The sequence below is a fragment of the Diceros bicornis genome, chromosome 8 (genome assembly GCF_020826845.1).
Source record: "Diceros bicornis minor isolate mBicDic1 chromosome 8, mDicBic1.mat.cur, whole genome shotgun sequence".
Taxonomy (NCBI): domain Eukaryota; kingdom Metazoa; phylum Chordata; class Mammalia; order Perissodactyla; family Rhinocerotidae; genus Diceros; species Diceros bicornis.
Window position 1 is genome coordinate 40,892,837 of NC_080747.1, and position 13,762 is coordinate 40,906,598.

Here is a 13,762-nt window from a genome sequence, read left to right on the forward strand (position 1 = left end):
ATTAATGAGTCCACCCCCACATCCCTTCTCCCTTTCCATAGAGAATAGGGAGAGGCAGAGTTTAGTTCTGAGAAATGTAACTTGTTTTTCAAGTCAGACTATGGGAAAACAGGCCTATTGTAGAAAATGTTCACATATACACATTCCTCAAAACGCTGTCTCTGCCCTACTCCAATTGTAGGATCATCTGCATACCCACCTCTACAATGTCATCATCAAACAGAAGCCAGAAGCCATGACTTTTCACAATAGTAATATAATGCCCACGATTCGGACCGCTGGAAAAGAGCAAATGAAAGGAAGTCACCAAGTGAACACCTACTTCTTTATATAACTCTAGGTAGCTCTATCTAAGCAGTGATTTCCCAGAAAAGCTCTATCATCGGGATAGATGTCTGTGTCCACATTTGTCTGGCCACAATTTATGGAGGACACCCAGGTGCCAGCTGTGCTGGGCACAAGGGAATGCAAAGATCTGTCTTCTCAAGACTCACATCCCAGTGGGGAAAACAGACATTCAAATTCAACTAATATACTAAATTACTGTATACCTATGATGTGTCAGACCCTATTCTGGCTGTCAGGCAAAAAAAAGCAGTGAACCAAAAAAAGCCCCCACTTCCTTGGGGTGATGGTTGGATAGGCAATAAACAACTAAAATATAAAATATATTTAAAATATAAATATAAAAATAAATATGTTTCAAGTGGTGTTAAGTTCCACGAAAAAGAATAAGGCAGAGTAATGGGACAGTGAGTGACAGAGGGACGGTACAATATATTTGATACAAAGGGGTAAAAGATGGCCTCTCTGATAATTTGAGATTTGAGCAGAAGGAAGTTTCCCTGAAGGAAATGGGGGGGAGGGAGGGGGCTGACAAGCCATGTGACTATATGATGGAAGTTTCCTGAATAGGGAATAGCAAGTACAAAGGTCTTGCAGGAGATGGGGTAGTTCTTGGTGTGTTCACAGAACAGCAAGGAAGCCAGAGCCCAGCGAGCCTAGGGGAGGCGGGAGGGGGGAGGCCAGTGGGGTAGTGGGGTAGTATCATGGTTAAGATTTTGTACTTTGCTGTGAGTGAGCCAGGCAGACCCTGAAGAATTCTGAAGAGTGACATGATCTTACTTAGTTTTAGAAAGATGTTAAACCATAACGTATAATAAGTGCTAAAATAAAAAGGTATATATTACACAATATGGAAAAAAGGAGAAAGAACAACTAAACAGCTGTTCCTACGTAGTTGAGTTGCACAACTGAGATTTTAATTCTAGATCTACAGTATTGTTTTGCTTTTTCAATGCACCATTAAAGTTGAAAAGCTGAATTTCCCTTTTTTTGCTTCCTTTAAATGTGAGATGACCCACATGACGTGTTCCTGCCTTTGTCCAACCCTATCCAGCCACACTTTCCCCTCCCTCTGAGCTCCAGCCCACCGGTGTCCCCTTTTCACACACTCCACCCTTTCACATCTCGGGCCTCTGCACGTGCTGTGACTCTGCCTGAAACAATCCTCACCCAAAGGTTGCCTTTTTGGCCCATTTTATCCCTTAGGCCTCAGCTCAAATGTCGCCTCGGCAGATGAGCCTTTGCCGAGCACCTTCCCTAAAGAGGTACCTCCCATTGCTCTCTCATCGCCCATTCCTTCCTCATAGCTCTAATCAAAACCATAAATCATTTTGCAGTGGTTTGTTTGTTTTTGGTGGTGGCAGGCTGGTGTGTTTACTTGTTAATTATCTTTCCCACTAGATCCTAAACTTCATGGGGGCAGGGCTCCTGTGTCTTGTTCACTGCCGTACCTTCAGATCCTGCCACGGAACCCAGGAAACAAGGGATCAAAAAATACTTGCAGGAGAAATCAATGAATGAGGCTATGCACCTGCTGCAACCGTGGGCCAGGACACGGAGGGGAAGGGCTCAGCTCCCTGACCTCAGAGCTTTCCAGTGCCCACAGCCCGAAGACGCTCTGTGTAGGAGAACAATCCTATCTATAGTGAGAGGAATTCAAGGAATCCTAGTGAGTAACATGCATGACCGGGCACCAATTCACCCTTACTGACAGGGCTGCTCTGACCCTGAGCCCTCATTACAGAAACTGACTATTCCAGAACCCAACCCCCGACTCGCCCCCCAGCTCCCTTAAATGGGTCTCTGCCTTGCCCACCAGTGCTCCTTAGGGGTTAGGGATCCATACTGAAAACTCATGCACACCCCACACATCTGAATGCTTCTGTTTCCCCATCACCTGCCCACACCACCCCACTGCCCACCTCAGCCACGATGCCCTCCAGGCGCCAGGCTCTGCCTGCCCTAAGACCTCCTCCCGACCCCTGTCATGGGGCCCACCCAGTGTTCATGGCTAGTTTCCAGACAGCTGGACCCCGGTGTTCTTTAAAAGAATAACTGTTAGACTACTCTTCAGGGAAAACACAAAGCTGGCTTATACTGGCCAATAAATATAACTTACTGAGAATGTAAGAAACTATCTAGTGACTTAAAGTTAATATGCACAGGACAAAACCTGGGGTGCTTCAGATGTGAAGTTACAGTTTCTGATACCATCTACCCCAGTACAGGGCAAAAAAAGGAATCAATCCTTTCCTCCACGTGGAGCCACGCATCCTCCTGGTAACGTTCTGTTCACCACAAGTTGATCCAGGCAGATGGAGAGGCAGACGCCTGCTCTGTGACATGCCCCAACCTAACACCCCCGAGGGCAGGGGAAGGCTGTGCCTGTCCCGGGGAGAGAACATACCCATCCCAACCAAGCAGAGGATAGCAAACAGGTGAATTTTCAGTAGACTTTTCCACGCTTATACCAAATAATGGAATAAAAAATAATTGCTTCAAAGGACTTTCAACAAAACACTTTGCTTCTGCATGTCTAGGGGCCTTCTTTCTCTTAATCTCTTTCTCTTCTGATTATATACTTATTACAGAATGTTGGGGAAAGACTAAAAACTGCATAAAGAATATTTTTTCAGAGTACATTTTTAATCACCAAAAATGCCAAAAAATTATTAAATTTGACCTACTGCTTCCAGCCTTTATTCATACATCTTAAAATACTTTTGAGATCATACTATACATGTCACTTGGCTTTTTGAAAATTATGATCATAGATAGCATAAACATTTATTCCTCCATGTTATTTCAAACTCTTCCTAAGCATCATTTATATCCAATGGAGATTTATTAAATTATTTTAATCAATTAATTAAAATAAATGATTTTATTTTATTTTATGTGTGTATGTAGGTATGTTTAGATTAATTTTGAGATGATAAATAAACAAAAGCTTGGAAGAGATTCCCCAAAAGACAATTATTAGCGAGTCTCACAGCCCAGGAAGGGTGCCACTGGGTCTGTTTCAGCACGGGACACCCTCACACTGGTCACGTGCCTCTCGCTTCCCCGCCCGCCCTCACCTGCCGCAATGAACCACCACCGCGACCAGGTCGTACATGCGGTCCAGGTTCACCGCATCGCTGGAGGTGTTGAAGAGCCGGAGCTCCAGCGGGAAGACCACCCGGTAGGACAGCTTGGTGTACCTGTGGAGCTGCTCCATGTACTTGAAGCGCTTTAGGTGCAGGGCCAGGATCATGGGCAGCTTTTTGACTCTCATCCTAAGAAACCACGAAATAGAAATCAGTTGTACCCAACACCCATTAGGGGAACAGAATGCACTGTGGCCTGCACAAATAAAGAGCAGGAGGGGGCTAACAAACTTCAAACCAGCAAACAACCAAACCACTTGCAAGAATAAAAATATGCTCGCTTATGTAGTGCTGACATATCCTACATTCTTGACTAACTGGGGCGTAGCTAGCGAGAGAAAAGCATGACCGCAGGTTTCTGTTTGGTCAAAGGAGACAACCCAGAATTTTTGTACCAATAAAAATATAATGTGCAATTGCTCTCCATCACTGCCCTCTGCCTCCCAGGAAGGAACAATATTTGAACAATCACCCCCTCCAGCCCAGAGATAATGGAGATGAGGGGTAACAGTTTTTGAGAAAAGGAAGTTGGGGAAAGGACAAGCAGAGGGGTGCAGTCCGGACTTGCAGGTTCTGAGGACTGGCAGGGACATTCAGACGCTGCACACCTGTGGCCATCAGGAAGCCAAGCACGCTGGGCCCACTTTCATTCTTTACTCTCGTGCTCTTGGGCAAGTTATTTCCCTTCTCTGGCTCTCAGTTTCCTCATTTACAAAACGCAGGGGTTGGCGTAGGGCTACATTTCCCAAACTGGGCTCAGTAGAGCACTGGAGGTATTAACAGATGTGGGCGTTCCATGGCCAAGTTCAGACAACGCTACTTTCTATTCTGAAGCTCCTCCCTGCATATTAGCATACTGAAGGTTCTGAGAAATTCTGCAGTAAAGGAACTATTCTCTTCTGTTTGATGCAGCATTTCCCAAACTTACATAAACACAGAAAGCTTTTTTCGCTAGATGATCATTAATATTCCTCAGTAAAAAGTCATGAAGACAACAGTTTATGTAGATAATTCTGCTGGAATAGAGGATCTTCTGGTTGCCTTCCAGGACCCCTGTTCTATGAATGTCCTGAATTAGTGTAAATGCTGTTCAGCATGTGCACATCTTCAACGCATATTATTTGAAAAGGATGAATTTTAAGAGAATATTATTTAGGAATCTTTTGAGGTAAAATCCTGTTCATAAAACTAAGCAAAATAACAACATCAGCAGGAACTTACGACTTACAGGGAATCGCATATTTTACAGGAATATGCAACATTTTAATGTATAAAACCCTCAGGGGAAAAAGAACCAAAAAACAAAAAACAAAACCTGCAAGGCTAGAACAGAAAACAGCTTCATGTCACATAGGAAGACCTGGGTCTGGCCTTAGGCAGACTTAGATTATATGATGGGAGCAGAGGCCAGCGAGCTCCCAGGACCACTAACCACTAACAAAAGATAACTACCTACCACCTCCACTCCCGTCTGCACAATGACTAACCTGTTGTAAGTTCTGATGCGGCAGGGAAAAATGTGCATGTCTGGGGGCAAAGGGCTGGGAGGCTGGACAGAGAAATTATTTCAGCCTCAGCTCTAGACCCCTGAGGGTTTTAGACAGCAGTAATGAGCATCTGTGAGTTACCATGAATATGCCACAGCCATGGGCAGGGCAAATTTAACTCACAGTAAGGCTTCACAGGATAATTAAAATGTCAAGTTTCTTGGCTTCTGGGGGCAGATAACAGGGAATCACTGCTTATCTCAGATTGTCCAAGAGCTGTAACTGGCTCGTGGTGGTAAAAAGATGGGCAACCTTGGGTCCTAGATGAATTCAGAATGTGATAACTTCCTTATCATCTCTCCATATAACTGATATTTAATTGATTTCCTCACGATTCCTTATTAAGTGATTAATTTTTTTAACCGTCTTCTAAATAAGAAGTTCCAATGTTCAGGCAATACTAACAGTCTTATTGGGTGACTACTACATGTTACGTACTATGCTAATCCTTTTCATAATTTGCCTTTAATCCCAAGAGGATAGAAATTATATTTGATCACCACTTGTTTACCCAGCATAGTACCTGGCATACAGTAGCACTCAATAAATATTTAATGAATGAATGAATGAATGAATGAACAAACAAATGAGCAAACAATCAGAAAATGGACAGACTCCCAGGTAGGCACCCTTATCCTAGTTTTACCAGTGAGGAAGGTAACTGACTTCCCCAAAGCTACTTGGCTATGAGCCCAAGGAACTGGGATTCAAAATCAGATCTGTCGGATGCCACAGTCTGGTTCCTTCTCACCACACAAACCCACCCTCCCAAGCTAAATCCTTCACGCACCTCTTCTGGGCCTCCTGTTTGCTGCAGCACGTTTCACAATAATATTTCTGTTCACTACACAGTGTTTCCGTGTTGCTGAAGTCTCTGCAGAGAAAAATATTTTCAACTTAAAAAAAAGTCCAAAAGGTACTTGGCATACCATGTTTTAAATCCTCTATTACCTGTAGGGTAATTTTAAAGTGAATGTGGGGAAAGAAGTAATGAGAAAAGATCCTTCCTAGGAGTAGGTGCTAGGATGCCATTAGAGCGTGTCTACTGGACTGGATTAGGAGTTCACCACAAGAGATTTTCAAGGATAGCTTTACTTAATGGAAACAGCTAGATATAAATTAGGGTTTCCAACTGATTCAGGAAAAAATCAGAATTTAACAGAGAATACCTGTAAATTAGAGATAAAAAATTATAATAGGAAAATAGTAACTACAGTAAAAGCCCACCATTATACTATAAGTTGAGTCCCAAAAAGTCAATGACAAAAATGCAAGGTGACATTATTGTCAGTTAATGAAAAATAGTATGAATCAGGTGGTCTCCATTTTCAAAGAGCATAATAGTAAAGAGAATGAAACTTAAACCATATACAACTGCCCTTATCTTGAACTAAGAAAGTCCCAAATGATCAGGAGATGTCCGCTTCCTACCAACTTCCCACTCCCACCTCCCCACACCCTGGAAGATAAGAACTGTAGCCTGCCTCCTTTTGAGAACAAATGCCATTGTGATGTTATATCTGTACTCACTTTATCTTGAGGTTTTACTGTACTACTTAGTAGTTTTCATTTTTTAAATGTCATGGCTTTTCATTCTTTCCTGGTCATTGAGATTCTACTTAGCATTCCTGTGGTACTGCTTCAAAGGCTGAGAGAAGCATCCAGAATATAATAATACCCTAGAGTCTCGAAGAAGTCTGTGACATCTCCTTATTCATAGGGAATGTCCCAGCATCAGAATGATCAGATTTTATTAAATAGAAAATGTTATTTACATGGTGTTAATGACTCAACCACTTAAACAGAGCTTATCAAAAGAAAATATAAATTATCCATTCATTAAACCCTAAACATTTACCCAGAGCACCGTGGACTAGGTGCTGGGGACTCGCAGAGTACCTGCCCTCACACGGCTCACAGTTTAACAGACACTTGCAATGAGCCACTGACAACATGTAATGTTCAGTGCAGGTTAAACATAAATCATTTCACACAGCTGAGTCCCCTGCCTAAAGCCATAAAACAGTTCCTCAGTGCACTTTGGAATAAAATCCAAATTCCTTGCCATGGCCAACAGGCTGTCCATCCTCAGACCCCTGAATGCTTTTCTGGTCTCATCTCTTCCTGCGCCATCTCCTTCACTCTGTTCCAGCCACACCAGCTAGCCTTCTCCTGTAGCTCCAGAGAGCCATGCTCTCCCTGCCTCAGGGCATTTGCAGGTGCCGTTTTCTCTGCCCTGATAGCTCCTTTCCAGATGCTTCCATGGCTGACTCCACTGATTGTTCAGAGCTCAGCCTAAATGTTACCTCTTTGGAAAGGACTTCCCTCGCCAGTCTCTCCAAACCCACCCAGCCCCAACCTGTTGCTGTCTTGTTTTCTTCTGAGCACTTACCACTATCTAAAACCATCCTCCTATTCATTTGACTACTTGCCTCTCCTCTGTGTGGGCAGTGATCCTCCACGTCTCACTCATTGCTAAAGCCCCAGCACTGAGAACAGGCCTGACACATCATGGCATTTCATAATGTTTGTTGGGTGACAAACGAACCAAGACAGAAATGTGTATAAAGCCCCAGGAAAAGTACAGAGGAAGAAGAAATGAACTTGAACTGGGGTAATTCAGGGCGTTTCCCCAAGGGGTGATATCCGAGTCAGGTTCTCAACGAGGGAAAGCGTGGCCAGTGGACAAGCCTCAAGGATTGCAGATAGAGGGAATGCCACAGCACAGAGGCCTAGTGGCGAGTACGGAGCATGCTTCTTAGAAGCTGGCGTGGACCCCGTGGCTCTGCAGTCCCACCAACTAGTCTCAGCAAGGAAAAGACATAATCAGACAGTGCTTTTCAGAAATACCACTTCTGGCAGCACTGCAGAGGAAGGACTGAAGGGGGCCAAAAGGCAAAGAAACAATTTAGAAGGCAATTATACTCATGCCTCAATTTCAAGTTCTTGGTGCATAACACAGACTCAAACTTCGCTGAATGAAGACTGGCCAACTCTTCAATGGAATAACTGATGTGAAATCTTTTCTTGGCCTGCACAGGATTTACTGGGGTGGAATGCAGGAGCCACGGAGAAGGGGAGGTGCGGATGGGTGATGGTGGAGATTTACATCTTTGGAAGGTCTACCACAGACAAATCTCTTTATCAGCTAAAGAATCAGAACTAAGGCAGACATAGCAATAAATAAGGAATTCAACACTTTCTACTCACTCTTATTTCTCAAAAAAAAAGTTTTTTGAAGTATTTGTAGACCCAAGTAGGTAGAAATATAGCAGAAGTTAGTACCTAATTTAAAGACTTGAGGGGCCTGTCCCGTGGTGTAGCAGTTGAGTATGCGCGCTCCACTGCTGGTAGCCCGGGTTCGGATCCCCGGCGCACACCGATGTACTGCTTGTCGGGCCATGCTGTGGCGGCGTCCCATATAAAGTAGAGGAAGATGGGCACAGATGTTAGCCCAGGGCCAGTCTTCCTCAGCAAAAAAGAGGAGGACTGGCATGGATGTTAGCTCAGGGCTGATCTTCCTCACAAAAAAAATAAATAAATAAAGACTTGAGAGGCCAGCCCGGTGGCGCAAGCGGTAAAGTGCGCGCGCTCCACTGTGGCGGTCCGGGGTTCGCCAGTTCGGATCCCGGGCGCACACCGACGCACCACTTGTCAAGCCATGCTGTGGCGGCATCCCATATAAAGTGAAGGAAGATGGGCATGGATGTTAGCCCAGGGCCAATCTTCCTCAGCAAAAAAAGAGGAGGATTGGCAGATGGTAGCTCAGGGCTGATCTTCCTCACACACACACACAAAAAAAAGACTTGATTTACAAATACCCAGCATGGTGCTCAGCCCCAGCTGGCTGGAAGCTGGTGCCATGCGAGACAGGGTAATGCTTTTAGGGCACCTATGAGCTGAGAATTGGAAAATGAGGTAATTAGGAAAAGGGGATGACCCTGGCAGGAAACTGAGGCAGAGCAGGTCTGTCAAGTTGATGCTACACAACTGTGGGAACAAATGCAGACAACAAAGGTTGACGCTTTCCAACAAGAAAGTCCAAGAGGAGAGAGACAGTAGAGAGGTTTTTCCGCCACTCGGGATAAATTGCCAAAGCACAGGGGAGAGGTTGAGGGCGAAGCACAAAGCTCTTTGTATTTCTTTAAAGAGAGTCATAGTGGCAATAAAACGCTATTTAAAAATACACTTTGGGAACAAAGCTAATATGAAATAAACACCTCTTTAAGGAAAGAAAAACTATAAAACTTCATGGAAGTGTATACAAGAAAACTTGAAAAAATGGAGAAAGGCTATGTTCCTGGATGGGAAGGCTACGTAATGTAAAGACAGCGATCATGTCCAACTTAATGTCCATATTTGATACATTTTTAATTAAAATCTTAACTTTTCCACTCAACACAATAGTTCAAAAATTGATTTAAAAAAAAGTTCTCATGCAATGCTTCCCAATAATTTTCATGTCATGATTCACATAGAAAATGATACTATAGAGAAGGGAGCTGGGGTAAACCAATGAGGCTGCTCCTGTGGCTGGCCATGGGGCTCTGGCAGCTCCAGGCTCTGCCCAGCCTCCCAGGAGCTGAGGGGATCTATACACACCTGTACCCCATTTTCCATGGCACACCAGTTGGGAAGCTTTCTTGCAGAATCTACAGCAGTGGTTCACTTGGCTGCTCATTAGAATCACCTGGGGAGCCTTAAAAACAATCTCAAGGGCCAGCCCAGGTGGCCTAGTGGTTAAGTTCAGCGTGCTCTGCTTTGGTGGCCCGCGTTCATGAACGTGGACCTACACCATTTGTCTATCAGTGGCCATGCTGTGATGTTGACTCACACAGAAAATAGAGGAAGATTGGCAACAGATGTTAGCTGAGGGTGACTCTTCCTCAGCAAAAAGAAAAACAATCTCAATGCCCCCCACCCCCATAAATTATATCAGAATCTCTCCAGATAGAACACAGGCACTATTGTTCTTAAAGCTTCTCAGGTGGCTCCAATGTGCTGCAAGGGCTGAAAGCCACTGCTCCCAATGCTTTGCAAATATTAACATGCATTTGAATCACCTGGAGATCTTGTCACAATGCAGGCTCTGATTCATTCATTCATTCTTGGGGGAGACCTGAGATGCTGCAGTTCTAAAGAGATCACAGGTGATGTCAATGGTGCTAATCCATGGAACCCTGTTGGAGCAGCAAAGATCTAGAGCAGTGGTTCTCAAATTATGGTGGTATCAAAATCACCCGGAAAATTAAAAATCTAGGCCCAGGCTCACAGAAGTTGAAAACGGCCCGAGCCTTGATTCTTACCAATTTCCCCAGGTGATTCTAATACACACCAAAGTTTGAGAACCACTGACTACAGTATTAAAGATTAAAAAAAGAAATCCAAAAGAAAGACTTATGTGTCAGATATTAGAAAATACCACATATCAATAACCAAAACCAAAACACAGGTCAGAAAAACAGAATAGAGAGAAGCATGTGGCAATGGACGGGTGGGGGGGATGTACATGAACTTTAGTACATAAAAGAAGTTTCTCAAGATAAATAGAAAAAGTCAATCACAAAAATGCAAGGTGACATTATTGGCAGTTAATGAAAAATAGTATGAATCAGGTGGTCTCCATTTTCAAAGAGCATAAAAGAGAAAACAATGAAATTTAAACCATATACAACTGCACTTACCTTGAACTAAGAAAGTCTCAAATTATTAGATGACAGCATCCTACCAACCCCCCACTGAAAAAAGAAGAGTAATTTTTAAAATAGAGCTTTGGAAGCTACTTTCCTCCTAATGCCTAGCTGACCTCCCCAGCACTGAGAGGACGGGAATTGTTAACGAGAGGAAACAGAGGAAGAGGAAAGCGGTTTCAGAACACAGAGCAGTTGAGGCGAAAGGTAAGTTTCTATGAAGGAGCCACAGCGAGGGACTAAGGCACTGAAGTGGAAGACAAAACATTAAGATAAGTTTTTGCCTGAGGCCATCCCTGAACTTTTCAAAAGAAAAAAAACTCTCTCAGTATCCTCCTATGATACAGACGGCTCACCCTGCCTAAGACACACTGAGATTTGCAATATTAGAATATAGTTCAGCGACAAGATGGATTTCACGGCTTCTCTAGACCCATATTCTGAATTTAACCACTATTTTTTATATCATCATTTCTCCAGGACAAAAGGTCAGTGAAAACACACTGTAATTGACCACCTAAAGCCCTTCTGGAAGGAGGTGGCAGAGATCTTACATTTAAATCCCACAATCATAACTTGATTTTTAACTTGTTTCATTATCAAAATAAATGAAAGATAAAAATAGCACATCAGAAGAGACACGTGGAGAGGATGAAGAAAAAAATTCATAATTTTGATTTTAAATACAAACTCTCAAGAACACAAACCAAATTAAACCCTGAGAGGGGCCAATAAAGATCATAATCATTCTTCTCTCTTGTCTCGGATAGAAAAAGCTAATGCATCAGCTGGCATCACTTATCCCCTGGGCCTTTCTCCTGCACGTCCTCCTTTTGGGATAGTCGGAAAGCTGCCACCCCTATCACTGATCTCTCAATGGTGAATGGCAACCCCTGGCAGGCTTCTCTTTATTTATGTTGGGGAGGTAAGATCTTAGGCACACATGAGGGCAGGTATAGCGAAGTCAGTCAAGGTCTAGTTTAAGGATGATGTAAAATGGGCTGGGGTAGACACTTCAGGAATATCAGCCCGGACAGTCCAATCAGATGAGAATCTAATGTTGTTTAAAAGGCTTTCCAAGGCTATTTTGTACTCACTCATCCCAGCTTTAACATCTCCAAATGCATCTAGCCTGCCTTCATCAGGCATGCATCACCAATACATACATTTCTCCAGAAAAAAAATGGAAACATAAATCTGGGTTACATTTCTTTAGAACAAGGTTCCCCAAAGGCTGAAATTATAACTAGACAGTTAGCTCTTTACCTAGTTGGGCTCAAAGCTACGGCCACTGCCATCTGCCTTTTGAACAGCTCAGGAATTTCTCAGAAGGGAGGGGAAGCAGTCAGCCTCCCTAACTCCAATTTCTCCCCATCTCCCTTTCTCAAAAAAGAGGAATGAGGGGCCGGCCCAGTGGCACAAGCGGTTGAGTGTGCACACTCCGCTGCAGCGGCCTGGGGTTCGCCGGTTCGGATCCCAGGCGCACACCGATGCACCGCTTGTAGAGCCGTGCTGTGGCGGCGTCCCATATAAAGTAGAGGAAGATGGGCACGGATGTTAGCTCAGGGCCAGTCTTCCTCAGCAAAAAGAGGAGGATTGGCAGATGTTAGCTCAATGCTGATCTTCCTCACAAAAAAAGAGGAATGATCAAGTAATACTTTTCCTCCTATTCCCTCACTTTCGACTAATAGTTAGCACACTTAACTTCTTAACTTCTCCACTCCCTGTGATCATAAAACCTTGAGGAAATCGAAAACGGCTTCTTTTCACAGGAATATGAGGAACCCATGCCATAAACAACCATTCCGAAGAAAAAGAGGCCATCCTGGTCTACAAAACACTTTGCAAACAGAGATAACAAACTTGTCCTGGACACCTGGACATTTGAAGACAAGACTGAAATGCCAAACCAAGAGGAAGTGCTGAGGTAACCAGGTAACTATCAGGGAGGCGGGGGAGGGGACCTTGGACCCCCGGGAAATGGGAGAGCAATCAGCCCCGTGCTCACACAAGCCGTCACACCCCGAGGAACCAAGAAGCTCTTCCAGTTGGAGTCGGTGCCTGCGCCCTGAAAGATGACAGTCATCCACCACAGCAAGTCCCTTTAATCTAGTCTTCTGAAAGGTTCCAAGTAACCTGAAATCCTGAAAGAACAATTCTGTCACCCGATTCCTACTGATAAAAATCAACAGTGCTGGGGCCCAGTGGCGTAGTGGTTAAGTTCGTGCGCTCTGCTTTGGTGGCCCGGGGTTCACGGTTCGAATCCCAGGCGCAGGCTGACACACTGCTTGTCAAGCCATACTGTGGCGGCGTCCCATATCAAGTAGAGGAAGATGGGCACAGATGTTAGCCCAGGGCCAGTCTTCCTCAGCAAAAAGAGGAGGATTGGCATCGGATGTTAGCTCAGGGCTAATTTTCCTCACACACACACACACACACACACACACACACACACACACACACAAATCAACAGTGCCTTGTTATAACACTATAAAATGTCTCTGAGCTGTGGTATCCTAAGAATGGGGAGGCCTACCCTGACCACTGGCTCTACACTGGCGCCCTCACCACCAGGCACTCTCTAGGCCTGTTTAATTTCCTTCAAAGCACTGATCACCATCTGTGGATACCCACTAGGACATAAACGGTGCAAGAGCAGGGGCCGTGTCTAATGCTCACTCCTCTATCCCCAGTGTCCAGACAGGGCCAGGCTAATTATAATTCCTCCTCTCAGCCCTAATGAGGAGGAATTTCTTTCCATAAATGATCTCCATAGAATGCTGAAAGATGGAGAAAAAGGCAATTCCCTTGTTGGTTCTCAGCTCAAAAGTGCATAATTTTGAAAATAACAGATTAACTTAGAAAAAGAAAGTAATGGTATACATCTGTAGCATTTATTAACTTAATTGTGTGATTGTGTGTATGTGCGTGAAAGACAGAGAAACAGAGAGAGACTGATGAAAGCCAAAAGCACACATCTTTATTAAAGATTAAAAACTTATTTTTAAATGTAATGACTAATGACTTCCAC

At 44.0% G+C, this 13,762-nt stretch overlaps 1 protein-coding gene across 3 annotated transcripts in view; it reads right to left on the reverse strand.

The window, feature by feature from the left end:
- Positions 1–13,762, reverse strand: part of USP46 (ubiquitin specific peptidase 46) — a 66,210-nt gene that overhangs the window by 4,368 nt on the left and 48,080 nt on the right. For 2 of the 3 annotated variants that reach the window (XM_058547048.1, XM_058547049.1), the window contains exons 6-8: positions 5,832–5,915; positions 3,426–3,623; positions 200–278 (exon numbers count right to left, since the gene is read on the reverse strand). In XM_058547048.1, the coding sequence (XP_058403031.1) occupies positions 200–278; positions 3,426–3,623; positions 5,832–5,915 (361 nt within the window). The remainder of the gene's footprint in view (positions 1–199; positions 279–3,425; positions 3,624–5,831; positions 5,916–13,762) is intronic. The other variant, XM_058547050.1, reaches the window with a different exon arrangement.